The sequence below is a fragment of the Adiantum capillus-veneris genome, chromosome 25 (assembly GCF_014529385.1).
Source record: "Adiantum capillus-veneris isolate H3 chromosome 25, ASM1452938v2, whole genome shotgun sequence".
In the NCBI taxonomy this organism is placed as follows: domain Eukaryota; kingdom Viridiplantae; phylum Streptophyta; class Polypodiopsida; order Polypodiales; family Pteridaceae; genus Adiantum; species Adiantum capillus-veneris.
In genome coordinates, this window is record NC_140955.1 from 41,734,140 (window position 1) to 41,753,527 (window position 19,388).

Consider the following 19,388-nt stretch of genomic DNA (forward strand, 5'->3'; position numbering starts at 1 on the left):
CTCCTAAAGTCAAAAGCATCCCTACAAGAGGGGGGGCGAGCCCTTTTCCTAGGGATTAGAGAGAGAACACACACTCACACTCACAAGGGAAGCCCCAACTTGAAGAGGCAGCAAGGACACATGTCAGGTCCCTACCCATGTTACCTTCATGTGTTGCTTGAAGCCTATTGGCTAGGCTTCAAAGGGGTCCAATGATAAATTACTTGAATTATCTAATTGTTTTTGCATTTATCAAGTCCTCTCTCTCAAAGGAGAAAGGGGGACACTTGTCCTAAGGCTACCCATGTTGCTTGTAATGGCTCCTGCTTGTGATTGGCTAGGCCTGGAGGGGTCCAATGAGCTTCAAGCATGAGCTACAAGGGGGGGTCGACCCAAGCAAGCTAGGAGGGTGCTTAGGGGGTATACTCACCCACACACACTCATAAACACTCTCATTGTGTACTATGCAAAGGGCAAGAACTCCCTCTCTTTCTCCAAGCAAGTAGAGGTTGAGAGCCTACACCAACACTCTTGGCTATGGAGTGCAAATCCATCCAAGAGCCATGCTTCAATGCTTGAGCTTTCCATCTATTTCTTCTTCATTACTATGCTATTATGTATGCTAGCACAAGAGTTATGATAAGTGAGGAACTAGCTCTTTCTCGTATGAAATGTTTCTTCTTCCTCTTCCCTACCCTCATTCCCTGCTAGCTCTCTCCACCTTCGAAGGTGTTTGAGGTCTTGGGACTGAGGCTTGGTATAGTTAAAGCTTTCTTCAAGTTTAGGTTATGCTATGATGGTGATGCATGAAGCTTTCCATCTTCATTGCTTCACCTAGGTCACAAGGAACACAAAGAATGTATTGTAACAAGTCTCTCTTTATGGGAGAAATCATAATACAAATGCCTATTGGAGGGGGGACCGGCTCCACATAAATCCGGTCCTCAACTGTTGTCATGTTCTCTAAATTCTCTCTCTTGCAAAAGTATTGTCCATGCCAAGTTAACTAATTGCTATAATTATGTTGCTATCTTCAATTATGTCTACCCGCTATGCTCACAAAATCATTTCTTGAAAGTACTCTCATTAAATTCTGCTACTCTCAAATTGAATAGGCAAATTCCATTACAACTTATGCTGCGTAATTTCCATTGGCTAGGCTAGGGGAGGTCCAATAGGGTTGTAGCATGAGCAATTAGCAAGGGGGGTCGACCAAGAGAGAGAAGGGGCTGATTTTTTCAAAGGCATTATTCACTTACACACTCACACAATCAATGTGTAGGGTAAGAAGACTCTCTCTCTCTTCTCAAGCTTTAATGGAAAGCTTATCACCTACTCCAAGCTTGTGAGAAGGGAGTCCTACACCAACAACTCTTGGCTTTGTGATGCAAATCCAACCAAGAGCCAAGCTTCAATGCATGCTCATCTCCTCTACCATGCTAATTACTAATCTAAGCTATGCTAATATGAGTGATTATGTGAGGAGATGTACATCTTTCTCGTAATACTACTCCTTCCTCTCAATCTACTCTCATACCCCGTTAGCTTTCACCATCTTCGAAAGTGTGTGAGGTCTTGGGTCTGAGACCGTGAGGGAATTGATGTTGTGTTTGATAAGTGTTTTGCTTAGTGCTTGAAGTTTCCATCTTCATTGCACTAGCTAGTATTAAAGGAACACAAAGAATTGTATTGTAAAATGTCTCTCTTGATGGGAGAAACCATAATACAAAGCTTTTTGGAGGGGGGGACCGGCTCCATGAAAATCCGGTCCTCAATTGTTGTCAATTGCTTCATTTCTCTCTCTTTTGAAGTATTGTTCATGCTATCTAACTAGGTGTTATACCTTTTGTTGCTCTCTCCACCCAGGCACTCTTGTTATTCTCATTAGGAATCTATCCTAATGAAATGCTCACTATGTTCATGCTATTTTTCGCTACACACAAGTTACTAGACCGTTAAATGTTACACTTGACACCAATAATACTTGTAAATTCTAAAATTCCCTCTCCTATATGCACTTGATATGTCACCTTCTAGTAATTATGAAAAATCGTATGAGTATGCACTTGGAGTTTCTCTATATGCCTCCAAAGATTCTTGAGGGGAACCATAACAAAAACTTTCTTGAAGTGCACAAAGCAACAATACAATCTTTATCTATCGATTGGATTCCTTAATGAGAACTCAAAGAGTGACAAGGTAGTCAATGGTGTGTTTGAAAACCTCCTTGTCTATATGCATGTTTGCTAATTTCTTCAGTCCATTCACTTATCATCATGTACATGACATATCCAAACAACTCTTCCATAAGAGAACCAATCATTATAGTCAGTAGATATTAACATAGTTCGTATCTCCCCCTTTATGTATTAGTTTGATCCAATTTGTACTCCATTCATAAGGCATGCCATGCTTAAGTGCATGTCAAACATATTATTTATGCAACAATGTGTTTACTAGCTTCACCATTTTAGAATAACTTGAAGATCTCCTACCTTGTGAATGGCCAATTTCATAAGCCCTATACATACATCTTCGATGGTAAAGAAGGAAGTCATAAATTAAAGAGAGCCATAACACGACATCTTGTGCATGTTTGGTTGCTCATGTGAATTCTTCCAATGCATGTACATGTCCATAAGAGTCAAGTCACCAAAACTCTTAATACACTTACCCTTAACCACATTCTTGTGTCTTCTCTTGAGCTTAGAAAATTGTTGATTGACTCAATCGTTTGCATTTTTATCACTTTTTTGAGGTGCTCGTTGAGAGAGAGAGAGAGAGAGAGAGAGAGAGAGAGAGAGATCTTAGACCCGTAACTTTGTTGACAATAAGTCTATAACTTAACAGAGTATGAGATCAAGAATAAACTTAGGGTCATGGATAATATGTATGAGACAGACAGCGAGCAAGACTTTTGAAGCGATTACAACTGTTGAAAAATAACAAGCTTTGAAATCTTGGTATTTTATGTGTCCTGATCAATTGGGATGCATGCATTATATGCTAGTGTATATGTAGGTGCATCTCCAACAAACTACGATAACATAGCCAAACTAGTAGATGTAAGTTTGTGTGCATGTAGTGATGATGATAGGGGTGGTGGGTGGGGTTGCAAGATTCTTGCTTAGGGGGGACCCACACATAGGAGGGTTAACTGTTTTGAGTTACCCCTCCCTCCCTTTAATAAATTTACCCAAGAAAGATGGAATTACATTTCTTTGTGTGTGTATATGTGAAGAGCGTAAAGCTACTTGTTCAGTTATTTTCTTGCTACTATTACCCCCTCCAATGTGGGAGGCAACTTAATAGTTTACCCTTTGTGCTCTATTTTGGTCCTTGAGCTCTTTGTCAAAAGGATTAAGGGACATTAGCAAGCGTGGCATTCATGTTAGCATATTTAATCAACACGCTAATTACTTAATGCAAGAGAAGAGAGATTGTGTAGACACAAAAGTAACTTGATTAATGATAAACTAACAACATGCTTGAAGTGTACAAGAATTGGCCACTTATATAGTAGTTGCATATAGCTAAGTGCACCTCTCAAGGGTCACATAAGTATCTTCCCCAAGGATCAAAGGGCAACTCCCAAAAGCGAAGAGTGGCTCCATAAAGTATGGAAAGCTACGGTGACTTTTTGGACTCTTGTGCAACTCACTTGCCACGTGTCTTAGGCCATGTGCCCTCATATGCTCATATGATGATTAGGCTCCAAACTATCGAAGAGACGGTTCACACACCAATTGTTGGTATAGGTCAAAGACCACAATTCCAACATTTGTGCATACAATACCCGCTTGATATTTAATAATGTCATCATGCTCTAAACAAGCATCCAAATGCAATGCTAGCATCGTAAATCAAAAGTATACAACAAAGCATGTTTTTCTAGCATTTGTACACACAGAGTGAGACGGAGAGAGAGAGATTCAAGCACAAAGAGCCAGTTCATGGGTTGCATTATGTCATCAACCTACAAACAACACATATAAGGGGACTTTGCTGGAGAAAATTGTGCTTTGTTACGCAACATGTGGAAAATAGATATTGGAAAACTATAAACAACGTTCCTTTCCTGAGAGATCAATAACCATATTCCACTTGATATTACAATCCTGAACTTTGTATCCCTCTTGCAAAGTTTAATTTTCCCTTTTCTAAGGTACCCCTGTTCTTGAAATTTGCCCATGATATGTAGACCAAGTTGAGTGTCTTTCAAGTAAAACCTTAAGGGTGAACCTATTCTCGCTTTCTATTTTTAAGCAGAAAACTGCATGTGCTGACGTATGGTGCTTGTCTGATCATTGCAAAGTCATAAGAAGGAAGCTGTGTATCTAAGAGATACCCATTGAAGTCCAAAAAACTGTATTATACAACACAAACGCAGTCGCAATGAATCTTCAGCGTTGTTTTCTTTCCCACGTATCAAGAAGTTCGTATGAATGATGTTATGTCTTTTTCAAAATCTCAGTAGTCTCCATCTTCAATACATGTAGCAAAGTTTGTGAGCTTTCCATTATCTGCAAGAATGGAATGCATTAGAATGTCATTCTCACATTGTGAAAGAACTTGGACCAGCAAGTATGACACTAATAAATAATGTATCCTATAGAATGCTTACAAATTGGGACGTGAAATAGCTTTTCTTGTGTAAACTTGTCAACGGTCGTGTGTGAGTACAACATAGCAATGAGACACACTATGCAATTCTATTGGATAATAAATTCTCATTTTATGTTTGCGAACATAAAGGTATAATGATGAAACTAATGAAAATCTATATGTACACCATTGCATGCTGATGCATAAATCCATGCTTAGCATATTAGCAAAAAGAAAAAAACCACATCGTGCCTACTTCTTTGCATGTGCAGTCTAATGAGCAAAAAATGAGATTCTCATGGATTTGATGTTTTGCATGCGAGAGAATTGATTATTTGTGTGTGCAAAATGCTTGAGGTCACGTTTATGAGAAAATTGTGATACTTTTGAAAACATGAATTGAGAGAGAGAGAGAGAGGGAGAAGAATAAGAAAAGATAAGTTTTTTAACGTTGTAGGAACATTCCCAAGAGACTTGCAAGACATATATGACGGGGCTTGAACTCAAGACCTTGTAATCAAGAGTCAATTGAGATAACCAATCTACTACACTTGGGCGACAGAAAGGTTATTCTAGTTTCCTCTGCTTATTCATACACACACAAATACCCATAAGAAAAGTTTTGTACCGTCGTGGGCACAATCCAAAGAGACCTATCAAATCCTGTGTGTGTGTGTGTGTGTGTGTGTGTGTGTGTGTGTGTGTGTGTGTGTGTGAGAGAGAGAGAGAGAGAGAGAGAGCACTCTACACCCAGATGCAAGTCACTCATTGGACTTCTACCATTGGGATACAATTTTCACCACGATATGCAACATCACGCTTTGGACCATGTGGAAGGCTCTATGTCCACATTCTTGACTCACATTCCTCCCCTACATCCACCATTTTGCCATCCATTTGTTGCACATTCTTCACAATCAGTAGGATTCTTCAGCCGACTCCTCCAAGGTAGCGGAGATACATCGATGCGTCTTTCTTCACAAATAGATGAGATCGTCAATTCTTTAAGTCACAATCATGCCCACATCACATGGCATTATGCATCTCCCCAATGGATCATTTTACACTCATCGTACATACCACCTTGATGTTTACATAGCCTACACATTGTTGCCTTGCTTTTGTACTTGCTCTAGGTGATAGGCCGTTGAGTATCTACAAAGGTCTCTTTTGTACAAAGAATACAGCCTCTTTTCTCGCCCAGAGAGAGAGAGAGAGAGAGAGAGAGAGAGAGAGAGAGAGAGGGTCTCTAGGTTTATAGGATAAATCAAGGAATGTTTTGAGAGAGTTTCATATGCAATCTAATCTTCACTCACCAAAAGCAAGCTGACAAATTCATTTCTGGTCATTCTTCGTATGAGCTAGGATAAGTTGACATGTGGTAATCTGAAACTCTCTCCCTTAGTAGAGATCAAAGGGTATATATTGAAACAGGTTATGACATTTAAATGCCGAAAAACCTCAAGAAGAAACCCCTATATTTGGTTAAATCCATCAAAAGCAAGTGAAACTTATGGTAGTCATTTGCAAAATGATATAGCAACTATCAGCTTCCTTCGTACCATGAAATTCCCACTAATGCCAGCAGTGCCCCGTAGTGGGTGTAGATCTACATGCCAATATATGGAGCGCACTCGCACGCAATAGCATCTCAAGCAATTATCAAGCATGGGTTCATAAGTCGCAACATACCAAAAAAAAGACACGTCAACCTTCACCCTTGAAGATACTCATATGTAGATAAATGATCATGTTTTGATGTCTTCAATGAGCTGGTTGGCGACAAAAACACAACAGAAAATGCTAATGGACGATGTGTGCACATCAATTAGCATGATTTGTATTGAGCCATGGGTAACTTCACCAATTCATAACCAAGGAAAGTAAATGTATGGCCCAAAGTAAGTCTAGGGGACAAGGGGAGGGGGATTGACTTGCATCTAGGGGAATGTTCCTACCGCAACGCTAAAATTTCTCTTCTTCTTCTTCTTCCTCTTCTCATCCGCTTTCAAGTGGCCTTATACATACATATATGTATATGTATATATATGTATGCATGCATGCATGTATGTGTGGCAAACTGTTGAGATGCATATCAAGCACGGAAAATAAAGTAGTATACTAATGGTGTTGGGGGCAATGTGTTACTCACAATGGAATAGGCAGCCTCCACTTCTTCAATGGTTTTCTCGTACTCGCTACTGTAAGCTTGTTTTCGGCTGAGGCTCGCATCTATCTCTGCAAGTCTGCGAGTCAAGGCAAGCAAATCCTTCTGGATGCTGGCTTTCTCTGCCTCTTCCTTCTCTAGGGCTTTCCCGAGCTCATCTCTCTTCTGCCGGAGCTCATCCATGCCTAAAAATCCACAGAATAACAAAGTTGCATAGAGACAAACAGAGAGAGAGAGAGAGAGAGAGAGAGAGAGAGAGAGAGAGAGAGAGACGGCGTGTGAGCTCGGAGCCGCAGGTCTGCATGGCGTCGCCTTTGGCAGCTAAAGAGCAAGAGTCCGGACACAGCACGCAGCGAGGAGGAGGTTGCTCGCTGTCCTTCACAGCATCCTTGCTTCCCATTCAAATCTCTCTCTCTCTCTCTCTCTCTCTCTCTCTCTTTCTTGATTCCACATCGAAATTTACTTCTTGCCAGGCCCCTAGAATGATAGACTAATCTTTTGGCCAGTCTAAAATGGTGATGAGTTTTTTATGGGAGCTCTCTAGGGTAAAAGCCAGGTTAAGCACAGTGCCAGGCCTAAAAGTTGACTCCCTCCTCAAGACTCTTAGTTTACAGGTTTTGAGTTTCACATGACTCTCAACGCGTAGAAGATAAGTGTCAGTAGGTTCTTGAGTTGTGTAGTTCAAATGATGCTTATCGTAGAGCTAAGCTTCATAGTGTAAACATTGTTAATTTACTCTATACAATATTATGTTGCTACAATATAACAAGTGACGCAAAAATTCATGATTTTGTCGTACATATTTGAAAGAAGAAGAAGCTTAGATTCAAAAATTCATAGTATTTTGAAGTATCTAACCTGGATATAATAAAAATAGTTCGTAACTTGTAAGTGAAATCTTTCAAGTGTTGCGGACCGTGGTCCCATCCATACCTAAGCTTGAGAGATTGTCATGAAATCACATAGGAAACCAATGTCAACAAGAATGCAACACAAAAACCAATTGCATAGGTCATAGATGGGATGAATACATATGAAAAAAAACACTAACAGAATGTACCTTGCAAGCGAACCAAGGAAACTTGTAAGACTTGGTAACCCCTCTAATTTACTCATGCATCTATGTTGTTTTAAGCCATCAATTGTTCTTCAAATGTTTCACCTCTTCAAGAAAAATATCTTTGGTTACTTGAACAGCCTCTTAATCCACCTTTTGCTGCCAATCTGTAACAATAAAGAAATCATTTCAAGAAAAGTGTGTTCCTTAATTCACATGCTACAAGTACAACAAGTGATAAAATCACGAGGTTTTCCCTTCAATGATCCGCATAAGAAAAAACACATAAGAAACTCACTAGGCTTGACACAAAAATATGAAGCGTCCCTTTCATTATCACAAAAATTTATGAGAATTGACTCTCAAATTGAAGTCCCAATGAGTCACGACTAAAGGTCGACTTGAAACGACATACAAGACAAAATATTAGGCTTAATATCATCTAGCAAAGAAGCTCCATGGTTCAACCAACCTCAACTAAAAACTGCTTAAATGTCATAACTTGGATGAGGAAATCCCTCTCCAAAAGAGCATAACTCGCTCCTCATTTCGAATATAGAAAATATAGACCAAGGACTTTCCAAATAGTCAACAACCAGACATTACTCACTCCTATAGAATTAGGCACAAAGTAAAGAAACCCAAAAGAGACTTCCATTTTCTGACACTTTGCAGCTAGAATCACGGCACCTGCAAAAAACCAGATCTTGAACAACCATACATTTAGCAGCTTAAAATATGCCGAATATATCATGCAAGCACATCCAATCATGGATTGCCTTCTACAATGCAATGGAGAGGGAGAACGTGCCCATGATAACATTGCACTCTCTAAAGTGACCCTCAAACTTTTCAATTCTTAATGGATGCTCCGCTTCGCACTCGAGCTCACTGCTTGGTCTCTCCCACAAGAGCATATTGGCCACCAGACATGTTGCGGCTACTGCATGGTAGTCCCCATCTTCGGAAGTCCTCAATAACCAGTAAGCATTGACCATTGCTACACACCATGCGTTCCTTACACTACAAAATCAACAATTAAAAGGGTATCCCCAACATCAATCACATGCAATCTCAAAAAGAACCAGCAAAGCAAAATAGCAAGTATAGGCCCTAATCTAAGAGGATCTCCTCCACAACTAGTGATCTAGTATCAATGTCTTAGCCCCAGGCACATGAAAACTTGCAAGAGCAGCATCCTCACCCTCAACTTTCGTCGAACGTTGGGGTCGCACTGCCCTTAAATCTACACAATCAACAATCGAGAGGCGCCTACTCGACATCAATGGACAAGCGATCACAAAAAGAGCAGCAAAGCAATAGACGAACAAGATTTAGACATTGATATGAGGGGATTCTTTCTAAAATCCAGCAAGAGAGGATTAATGTCTTAGCCCCAAGGATGGAGAGCAAAACAGGGCAAGCGATAAAATTACCTTGGTTGCAACCTTCAAAGCGGGCCATTGGCTGTGTACTAAAATGATCACAGCACCTTCTAGATGGGTGTTTGGACAAAAATTTTGAGTTGTAGAGTCTACATACATATGAGTCCTTTGTAGAAACTCGAATACACCAACAAAGAGCATAATGTGGGTGTTTATGGATGCTTAGCATACACACAAATGCATGGGAAGCATCACATAAAGCTAGATAACAAAGCTCTTAAATGCATCTTTGAGGGGAAGTATTGCTTTGAAAGTGAAGTTTACAAGTTGTATCGTGCATATAGTTCAAATGTAATTTGACTAGGCAAGAGATAGCTTTTATGGATGCTTTTTAGTCTCATTTGTCATGTATGAAGCATACATGTTTTTGTTCACAAGCTTTGTATTGAATGTCATTTCCCCTGTTCAATGATGATCCTTAAAGTTTATATTTACATTAGAGCCTTTGCAGGTTTCTAATGATTCTATAGATCATCCTATTTTTTAGTATGATGTAAATGATGCATTTGGATTTTGAGGAGTCTTGTACTAGAATCCCAAAATGGATATTGTAGACTTTGTGTTGCAGCAACATGATCACATTGTTACCTACACGTACTCATTTTGGGTCTCAATAGCATCTTACACTAAACATTTTTTGTTGCGGCAGACTCAAGTTTTTGTGATAAGAATCTTTTGAGAAATTTCAAAATTCTAACCTTTTAGTTGTTTCCATGTATTCAGAGTATAATGGTAATGTCAAGAATGATACTTGGTCTTTCTATAATTTTTCTCGCGTTAAAAAGAGAAATTGTAGGTATTTAAGCATCATTGTACCATTGATTGCTACAATGCAATGATTGTCAACAAAGGTTTAGGCAAGGGAGAAGACATGTATTTTGATGAATCCATTGCTTTGACGTCTTACATGACAACCATTTAGAGCTTGCCATGCATTGAATGGAATTTGCACCACTTGGACATAAGTACAATTTTTTGGAATGAGGTGTATGTAGTGCGTCCTTGTGGCTTTGTTTAGAAAGGGCAAGAAACATACTATACATACATCGGCGTATTGTTTAGCACAAGCATCACATTCATGATATGAAAAGATACATGCTTGCTTGATTGCACAAAGAGCACTCTTTATATAGTATTCAAAAGTGACATTCTTTAGTATAGTTGATCATATGTTGTATGTACAATGTCCATGATGCTTTATGTTAGGCATTGCTTCATGTTTCTCGAGCTTGCCAATGTGCTCCATGTGAAGGTAGCAACTTTTGCTATCATCCTTCAATACATCATGGTCCTTCAACTCTAAAGAGAGTGTAGAATGCTTGACGCTTGGTAGGACTATGCTCCCCACCACCCCTCCCATAATGTCCACCATAAAAGCAAGCATCCCAAGGAGTACCACAATTTTAGTGGGAGGAGTGAGGATGATTGCCCTAGAGTATCTCCATGGAGATGAGCACTGGCTTTTAAAAGATTGACAAAATGATTACATTGTGGCTATGGTAGAAAATTCACATGTATGAAAGGAAAACTCATATCAATCAAAAGAAGAAGAGACGTGTAAGGAGGAGCCACTCTCTTGCTTCCCAAGCCTCCACCATGCATTGTGCAGCAAGCACCACTTTTGGGAGAGATATTTAGCTTTTGATGAGATTCTGATGAGCTTAACACTAGTTTGATACCAAAATGGACAAGGAAGAGATTTAGCCATTTGATGAGATTTTGATGAGCTTAACACTAGTTTGATAGCAAAATGGACAATCAAGTGTCTAGTTTTGTAAATTTGGATAAATGACATGTGAATTCAAAAGAGGCTCTGAAATTTTGTTCTTGCGTGTACTTTATACATTAATCATAGTATTTGTAGAAATTGTCTCCTTAGGCTTTTGAGCTTATCATAGTAAAGGATTGCACCGAGATGAATTTTAAGGATAAGTCCATAAGCTATAAAACACAACATTGAGGCCTATGAAGAAATTATAGACTACTTCTTAATAAACTACTCCATAATTATGAGAGCTTTACTCAATAGGAAATTATCTTAAGCTTTCATTAAATTTTGTTATCTGATTTGGATATACAAGTTTCATGCGCCAGATACTATGTGAAATAAAACATGCTATTTATGTAATCTCAAGTTCATGTTATATAGTCATGTATGCTATTCGAGTAATATTGTGAGGACTAAGGGAGTTGGGCATGCCTATTCTCCATCCAACCACTCCCTTTTATAGAATCCATGAGCTATCTTTAGGGAACCCCTATTCTTGGCATACTTACCTGGCCTTTCCTAGGAGGTGTCCCCCCTTGGTCCTATCATTTGTCCTGACCAGTTGTCAACAAGCAAGAGTTGCGCGCAATAGTTTATTAGGGGCAAGGTCCTAACATGGACATGACTCCTACATTTCTATGTTCACTTTGCAGTTTTATCACTTTAATGTAGTTTGAGACAAGTTTTTGACAAAGGATTTTTATGAGAATCAAAATTGTTTATCAGATTTTGGTGCGAAATCCAAGTACCTCTTTTATACTTTTTTTGATAGGCATCTCCAAATGTCATGGAGTATTATTTTTCCTATCTACCTACCAATTGTGAGTTTCCGTTATTGGTTCTTGTAGGAAGGTGCTCACTAAAAAAAAAATTTCAAGACTTATAGGAAAGTGCTTTTGTAAGCTTAGATGTTTTGCCAGATTTTTCTCTTGTAGAAAAGTTCTCATTGGGACTTTTCTTTACAAGTTGAGACATCCTCACCATGGATGTTTATTTTATGGTCTATTACAAGGTTCTGGACTATGGTAGTCTAAGTATGTCCAAAGATGGAGAGCAGATAACCATGTTCTATATTTGCAAGGGAACATTGAATGTATTTCAATCAAGTAGTCATGTTGCAAAATTTCAGGTATTTTTATGACAACTATGCGACCACGCAAAAGTACGACATGTACTTTCAGTTTTGATTTTTTCTCATCAGCAAACAGCATTTGGTAAAGTCATGCACACTGACGAACGAATTAATAATAGAAGTCGCAAACAAAAAACAAATTTTGAAAGAAGCTTGTAAAGGTTCACAAATGTCACTGTGAGCAACTAGTAACTTTTCCACCACCACAAACAAAGATGGAGACGTTACTTCAAAACGAGATATTCTATACATATAAATCAACAACTTGGATTTGAGATTCCTCCTTCAAAAACAAACATTTAGGCATTGTATGGGTCCAAGAGCACAATACTGAAGGATAACCTTTTTGATGGATTAGCTAATAAAAGAGCGTGACATTAATAATTGTGTTAATGATGAAAGAACACTATAGTTTGTCCAAAGAAAAGTAACATGGGTATTGTATTTAATCAAGTGTGTGAGTAAGTTTAACATGACAAACTCATGTGTTACATTGCAAGGCTTAAATTCAGAAGGTGTGCTAAGAAATGGACCTTTAGACTAGGGAGTCTTAAGAGGCTATTGCATAGTGATATGCATAAGGTGTGTTGAAGCTGTTTTCAACAAACAACAGGCATGGAGTGCTACATAATCCAGCTAAATAGAGAACCCTTATTATGCAAGTACTTAAGTAATCAATAACAAATTATGATATGAAATCGGATTGCCAAAAACCAAGTCAAGGAAGAACATATGCTCGGCTCAATCAACATGCATCAGCCTAGTACTAATACGTTGAACAAGTTAGAGAATGTTTCTCTAAGACTCAATTCTACTCATTGAGTCTCAATTTGAAAGGAAAATCTGTCAAAGACCAGCTAGAAGCAAGTGTATTGTCACTTCCTTGATATAATTTACTCTAGCAATCTAGCCAAGAAGACATGCATTTTTATATGACCAGACAAAGAAGATGGACCACTGCCGATCCATCTTCTTAAGTGTTCATGTGTGCAAAGTAATTTTGCAATAATAGCGCTTTCAAAGATTTCCTGCATATTATCGAGCTGGCAAAATAAAAAAAAGAATTGCCGTATCGTTTAGTATTTTGAACTTATGGCATGACAAGGTAGGTCTCTACAATTTCCAGAGAATAAAAAACCTTTCAAAACATCAAAAATCCAGAGGTAATGGTGTAGGAGATGAAAAGCCTCACGACATTGGAAAGTGGAAAGACTTTGTAAAGAGGGTGTCTCGAGTGCATGCAATATGTGTTTACCTTTCCTTAGAGTTTTCTTCTCCTTTGGAGTTGCCTTGCAACTATGCTTCTACATATCCTTAAGAATTAACACAAGAAGAATAAAATGAAAGAAAGTGGCATTCAAGTGCCCAAGTCGCACGATAGGCTCATCCAAAATTGGCTGCATAGGTATGCAATTACGAAGTCTCCACTGAGGTTAGTAAAATGGATAATTGTATCTCTATTTGATAGATTCCTGAGGATATTATGTTATAAAGGTGTACAACCTTAGGTGCCGATCCCTTGGTGGAAGTTCAATGGCATTCTTAAGCAGCAGATGGAAATCCGTCAGAAGACCTTTGGTGTTTCCAAATACAGATACTGCAGCAGTAAAAAACATCATGAAATGCTTGCACAAACATTATCTTCTTTTTCTAATTTGAAAATAAACAAAACAAAACAAACCAACCTCAAAAGATCTCCCATTCTGCTCAAACTCTAGCATACTCAAAGCCACTTCACAACTTTGAGCTACAATGGGTTCAAGGTCATCTTGCAAGTGCCGCAATAGTGCAAGGCTCTCATTGTCTGTATCAATGAGCACTCTCTCTCTCTCTCTCTCTCTCTCTCTCTCTCTCTCTCTCTCTCTCTCTCTTTATTATTTTGTGGTAATCAAGTTCCAGCAATGGGAAGGGAGATGGTCAAGTTGAGGTGATGGGAAATCAGAAGTCGAGAACAGGTTTTTTCTTGGCACATCTTTCAAGAGCTGCTTTATTTTCTTGCCACACATTAAACATGCTCTTGGTTTTCTTTCCGTGTTCATCTTCAGTCTGTTGTGTGTGCAATGACACACACACGGTCAAGATTGACACTCGCACGCGTCCAATACTAGTACAATCCGGTGTTAGTACGGCACGAAATGGAACAGGCCAAAGCTAGTACAACACGTGTGATGAACGGAACAGAGTTTAGAAAAGCGCTTAGGATACCAAATTTGAAAGGCCCAAATGGCATCTTTGCAACACATGAGGATGAGGCTTCAACTTTGGCCCCACACCCTTGCGCCTTGGGTATACAAGCTCTTTAAGTATCCTCTTGAGTACTCACATGTCAAGTAACAAAATGTATTACTTACTCCCTTACAGTCAGTGCAAAAGCAAGCACACACTTGATCACATTGCATTAAAGATTACAATTATACACATCGAACTCACAACAAAATGTAGGTCAAAAGCTTACTCAAAACAAAGGAGAAGAAGAAGATCATCCGCCAGGGGAGGATATTACTCAAAGAAAGGATTAAAGATGGTCCAAAGTGGAAGGTTCGAGGATTCAAAGACGACAAGTAAAAATACACAGGATTGAAAATGGTCCAGAGTGGAAAGTTTGAGGATTCAAGTCAACAACGACAACAACCATCTTCTCTGTGACTTTGGCACTTGCATTTTCTACAGTTATTTTACCTTTCTCTCTTGCAATGTACACTTGTTGGAGATTTCTTGAAGTACCATGATCTCCATCTTGCGTTTGTTTGAGGAAGGTGTTTGACAGTTTCTTGGTGTCACATGCAAATCTAAACCTATGTGCATGTGGACAAGGAAACTCCTACTTCTAGGGTTTTGGCGTTTTAAATTTTCAGCCCAAGACAGCAGATCAGCCAGCGTTTTCAGATCTCAGTCCATCTACATTGTCATCATCAGCACTGTCGATATTGTCATTGCCAAATCAGCCCATAGCCTTGTCAGTACTTGCAGTCCCATCAATTCCACCAGCATTTTTGCATTTCAGCCCTTCGCCTCGCAGATCCAAGCATCCACCACAAGATCCCATCAGCATCTAAGCATCTAGGACCATTGTATCAGCATTTGTGCAATCTAAAGCAAATACCTCTCTAGCGATAGAGAGGGGACCCCTTAGAGGGGGGTTTGGAAGCCCCTCTCCTTCACTCACAGAACCTTCACTCGCAATATCATTCTCTCCCCTCTCTCTAGTCTATTGCACATCTCAGTAAAAGGAACCTTGAGTAAGCAATAAGCACTCATCCTGAGCATTCACCATCAATCACTTCCGCTGCACATTACATTGGTATTAGAGCTCTTTGGTAGTGTTTGCTTGTTGCGATCGCACGAACCCAAGTTTATTTGGGCGTGGCGATTCCTAATCGTGTTTTGTTGAAGAGTGACACGAATCCCAAGAAAGAAGGGATTGTCCAGCCTCCCCTTATGTCTTTTTTCACTCATTGAGAGCGGACTGTGCACTTAGCGGCCGGCCAATCGACGTGAGGTGGGAAAAAGCAACCTTGGTGTGAGCGTAAGGCCGCCAAGGGGTGCGCCCGCAGAAAAGGGTAGAACTCAGGTGAAGAGAAGATCCTTCTCAACGCGATTTGCAAGCGAAAAAAAACCTCAAGAACCCCAAGAACCCAAGACCCTCAAGACTCAAGAACCTCAAGACCCAAGATTCTCACGAATCAAGGACCTCAAGACCCTCAAGAACCCAAGTTCCTCGTGAACTTAAGAACCCAGACCCCCAAGAACCCAAGTTCCTCGTGAACTTAAGAACCCAAGACTCCCAAGAACCCACAAGAACCCACGATTGCAGAATGGTCATCACTCGAAGCGGAATGGATACTTCGCTTGGAGGTGATGAGCATGAGAGAGACGAAGAAGAATTTTCCCCACCGGGAGGTTTTTACGACCCTTCCCCATCTACGACAAAGATTGCACTAACTCCTATGGAGGAGTTGGACCAAGAAAGAGAAGCAAAAAGAAAAGCCTGCGAAGAAGACATGGCAGCATCGAGCGTAAGTACCAAGAAAGAATGGCAGCCATAGCGCGTGAGAACGAGCAAGCACGCTTGGAAGCCAAAGCAAGAGAAGCAGAATTTGATCGAGCGAACAAAGCAAGACAAGCATAATTTTATCGCGAGAACAAAGCACGAATGCAAGAGATGTTGCGACTCTTTTCTCAAGTGTCGACACTGATGCAAGAAATTCGGGAAAAGAAGACTCTCTCAGTCTCTTTTTCTCCAAAGCATGACACACAGGATTTGCATGATTGTGTGAAGCATGATGATGTTTTGATTGACAATGATAAGCACAATGACTTGCATGATGATTTGAATGACAAGCATGATGATTTGGATGACAAAGATAAGCATGATGATTTGAATGATATTGCTAAGCATGATGATTTGGATGCCAATGACAAGCATGATGATTTGCATGATCAAGATGTGATTTCTCACGAGCATGATGAGTTGCATAAAGATGATGTGATTGTTCACCAGGATGATGTGTTAGTGGATGCTTTTTCTAGCGAAGCTAACCTAGTTGTAGATTCGATCAATCACAATGATCCGACCTTGGCTTTCGAGTCGAGGTCCAAAGAACCCCCACAGGACGATTCGATCATTCAGGACGAACCGATCTTGGCTCTCGAGCCTTGTCCAAAGAACCCTCACAGGAAGTATTATGTGTTCGCATGATTGATACGCACGCATTGTTCGAGTGTTTCATTCGTGACGGTTTCCTGTATTTTAGTCAGCATCGTTATGTGATCCCTTTTCCTAGGCATGACATACTGTATGTTGAGCACGTTTCTCTCATGAATGAGCACGAATGTATGCGGATTGTTCATGAAAAGTTGAAAAGTTTGTATGTCAAGAAGTCACATTCCATGTTTCTTCCTAGGCATGACACAGTTTCCGAAAGAGCACATGATTGTATGAGCACCAAGCATGGGCATTTCCATTGTGATTTGCCACAGTTGATTGATTTCGATCACACAGAAAAGAATCGATCGCATTGTTTGCATGTGTTTGATGAACGGGTTGTCACTCCGTCTCTATGTTCATCTACATTGCATACACAGTCTTTAGAGAAGACAAGATTTTTTTCCTTCACTTTACATGGAATGGGTATGTTCATGGTTTTGTGTTGGAGATTGTTTCAGGAATTTTCAACCATGGAGATTCTTGAAGACAAAAGACGCAGGACTCTACACGAAGTTGAAGCAAGAAAGGAGATTCGGAAGACTTAGTGTCGCTTTTGGCACGGCCCAAAGAAGCAAGCATTGCAGACCTTTATGAAGTTCAAGTACCGCTCGACCCACACAGCGGAGTGGGCCGGCGAAGAGTCCCTTCCAGGATTCCGGATACTGTTGGCGATCTCCCTCGACGCCATACAGTTCGGTACCAGTACCTCACTTTGAAAAGGAGGGGATGTCACGTGACACATCCCAGCCCTATGTGTCCGTGGACAAGCTACACCACAGCAGGGTTCAATCAGTCAAGTCAGTTTAGATTTGCAGTGATCTAGCACTTTTGTGAGTCTATTCGTAGACCATGCATGCCCAGTCACTTAGCATAGATGCATATCCTCCGGTTGCACACAACATGATCATCGGAATTCCCATCAGAATCCATTAGCATCAGTTAGGGGAATTTTCTAGTGCATTTAGCCTATTTTCCTATTTATTGGTATTTTCAGTTATTATTTTTTTGTGACTTTCCAACAAAAGTAGGTAGGGCAATTTCGCTAAGTTAATATATAAGCAAACCCAAGTTAGCACTTTCTGGCAGAAGAGGCAGCAGGAGCTTCCCGCTCAACAGGCAACTTCTCAGCAGATTCACCAGCGTTTTTCCTCAGCAACATCAGCGTTTTTATTCAGCCATAAGCCCTCGCCAAAACAGGGATTTTCAGCCATGATAAGCACCCCCAGGACCACTCAGAACCTCAGCAGTTTTCTCCCTTTGGACAGCAGATTGAAGTAGACCAATTCAGCCCCGAAACAGTCCAAGAATTCAGCATATAGAAGATCCCAGATTTCAGCCATTAAGTTGTCGTCGTCACTCCCGTCGTCGTCATCGGCATAGTCCCGTTGCATCAGTCCATTGCATTCGCATTGTACACCTTTGTGCAATCAAAGTAGACCACTCTCGTCGACGAGAGTGGGGCCTTCGGAGGAGGGTTTTACAACCTCTCAGGTGTCGTATCTCTTCTCTCTCCTTCTCTCAGTCTCATTCACTTGCACGCACAATATCCACTCACTTTGTTCGTGATCATAGCACTCTCCCTAAGACGGAAAGCTCTCTCTTTCCCTAAGAACTAAAAGGAGCCTTGAGCAATAAAGATCACTAATCTTGAGAAAATACAACATTCATTCCGCTACACCTTACATTGGTATCAGAGCTTTGGAAGTGTTCTGCATTACTCAAGGAAAGAACCACAAGAACCACAAGAATTTTTTTGCTTGTTGCGATCGCACGAACCCAAGTTTACTTGGGTGTGGCGATTCCTAATCGTGTTTTGTTGAAGAGTGACAGGAATCCCAAGAAAGAAGGGCTTGTCCAGCCTCCCCTTGTGTCTCTTTTCACTCATTGAGAGCGGACCGTGCACTTAGCGGCCAGCCAATCGACGTGAGGTGGGAAAAAGCAACCTTGGTGTGAGCGCAAGGCCGCCAAGGGGTGCGCCCGCAGAAAAGGGTAGAACTCGGGTGAAGAGAAGATCCTTCTCAACACGATTTGTAAGCGAAAGAAAACCTCAAGAACCCCAAGAACCCAAGACCCTCAAGACTCAAGATCCTCAAGAACCCAAGATTCTCACGAATCAAGGACCTCAAGAACCTCAAGACCCTCAAGAACCCAAGTTCCTCGTGAACTTAAGAACCCAAGACCCCCAAGAACCCAAGTTCCTCGTGAACTTAAGAACCCAAGACTCCCAAGAACCAACAAAGGTAAGCGGAAGGAGAGCAGAATCAACAGAATAGTAAGAACCACAATACCTCTTCTTTTCAATCTTCCACTACACCTAGAGCACGGAAATCTTCACCTAACAATGATAATAAAGGAAAGGATAAAACCCTAAGTTAACACCTGATGAAAATTCTGCTCAAGAAATAGTAGAAGGTTGGTTAAGCCTTAAAGAAAGAACCGAGTATGGAAAGGAAGAAAGATGTTTGAAGCGTCACCCTAAAGGTTATATAAAAAGAGATTGTCCTAAGAAAGAACCCACAAAATCCAA

The 19,388-nt window shown here is 40.3% G+C and overlaps 2 protein-coding genes across 2 annotated transcripts in view; both read right to left on the minus strand.

Annotated features, from left to right (window-relative positions):
- Positions 1–4,046: 4,046 nt before the first annotated feature.
- On the minus strand, positions 4,047–7,187 carry LOC147424771 (microtubule nucleation factor SSNA1-like). Its single transcript, XM_086500369.1, has 3 exons — positions 7,025–7,187; positions 6,737–6,936; positions 4,047–4,502 (listed from the first exon to the last, which is right to left on the minus strand). Exons 1-3 carry the CDS (start codon positions 7,149–7,151, stop codon positions 4,431–4,433), a joined length of 399 nt encoding a protein of 132 aa, XP_086356495.1. The 5' UTR covers positions 7,152–7,187; the 3' UTR covers positions 4,047–4,430.
- Positions 7,188–13,223: 6,036 nt separating this feature from the next.
- The window catches only part of LOC147424772 (ARM repeat superfamily protein), a 30,569-nt gene continuing 24,404 nt past the window's right edge, over positions 13,224–19,388 (minus strand). Inside the window, exons 6-7 of the mRNA XM_086499687.1 lie at positions 13,839–13,957; positions 13,224–13,750 (exon numbers count right to left, since the gene is read on the minus strand). Coding sequence (XP_086355813.1) covers positions 13,718–13,750; positions 13,839–13,957 — 152 coding nt within the window. The 3' untranslated portion in view covers positions 13,224–13,717. The remainder of the gene's footprint in view (positions 13,751–13,838; positions 13,958–19,388) is intronic.

Excerpts from the sequence above, each read along its gene's own strand:
- LOC147424771 (XM_086500369.1), bottom strand. The coding sequence starts at position 7,151 with ATGGGAAGCAAGGATGCTGTGAAGGACAGCGAGCAACCTCCTCCTCGC. Across the intron at positions 6,937-7,024 it reads CGGCTCCGAGCTCACACGCC|GCATGGATGAGCTCCGGCAG; the intron begins GTCTCTCTCTCT and ends GTGGATTTTTAG. Across the intron at positions 4,503-6,736 it reads TGGAGGCTGCCTATTCCATT|ATAATGGAAAGCTCACAAAC; the intron begins GTGAGTAACACA and ends CCATTCTTGCAG.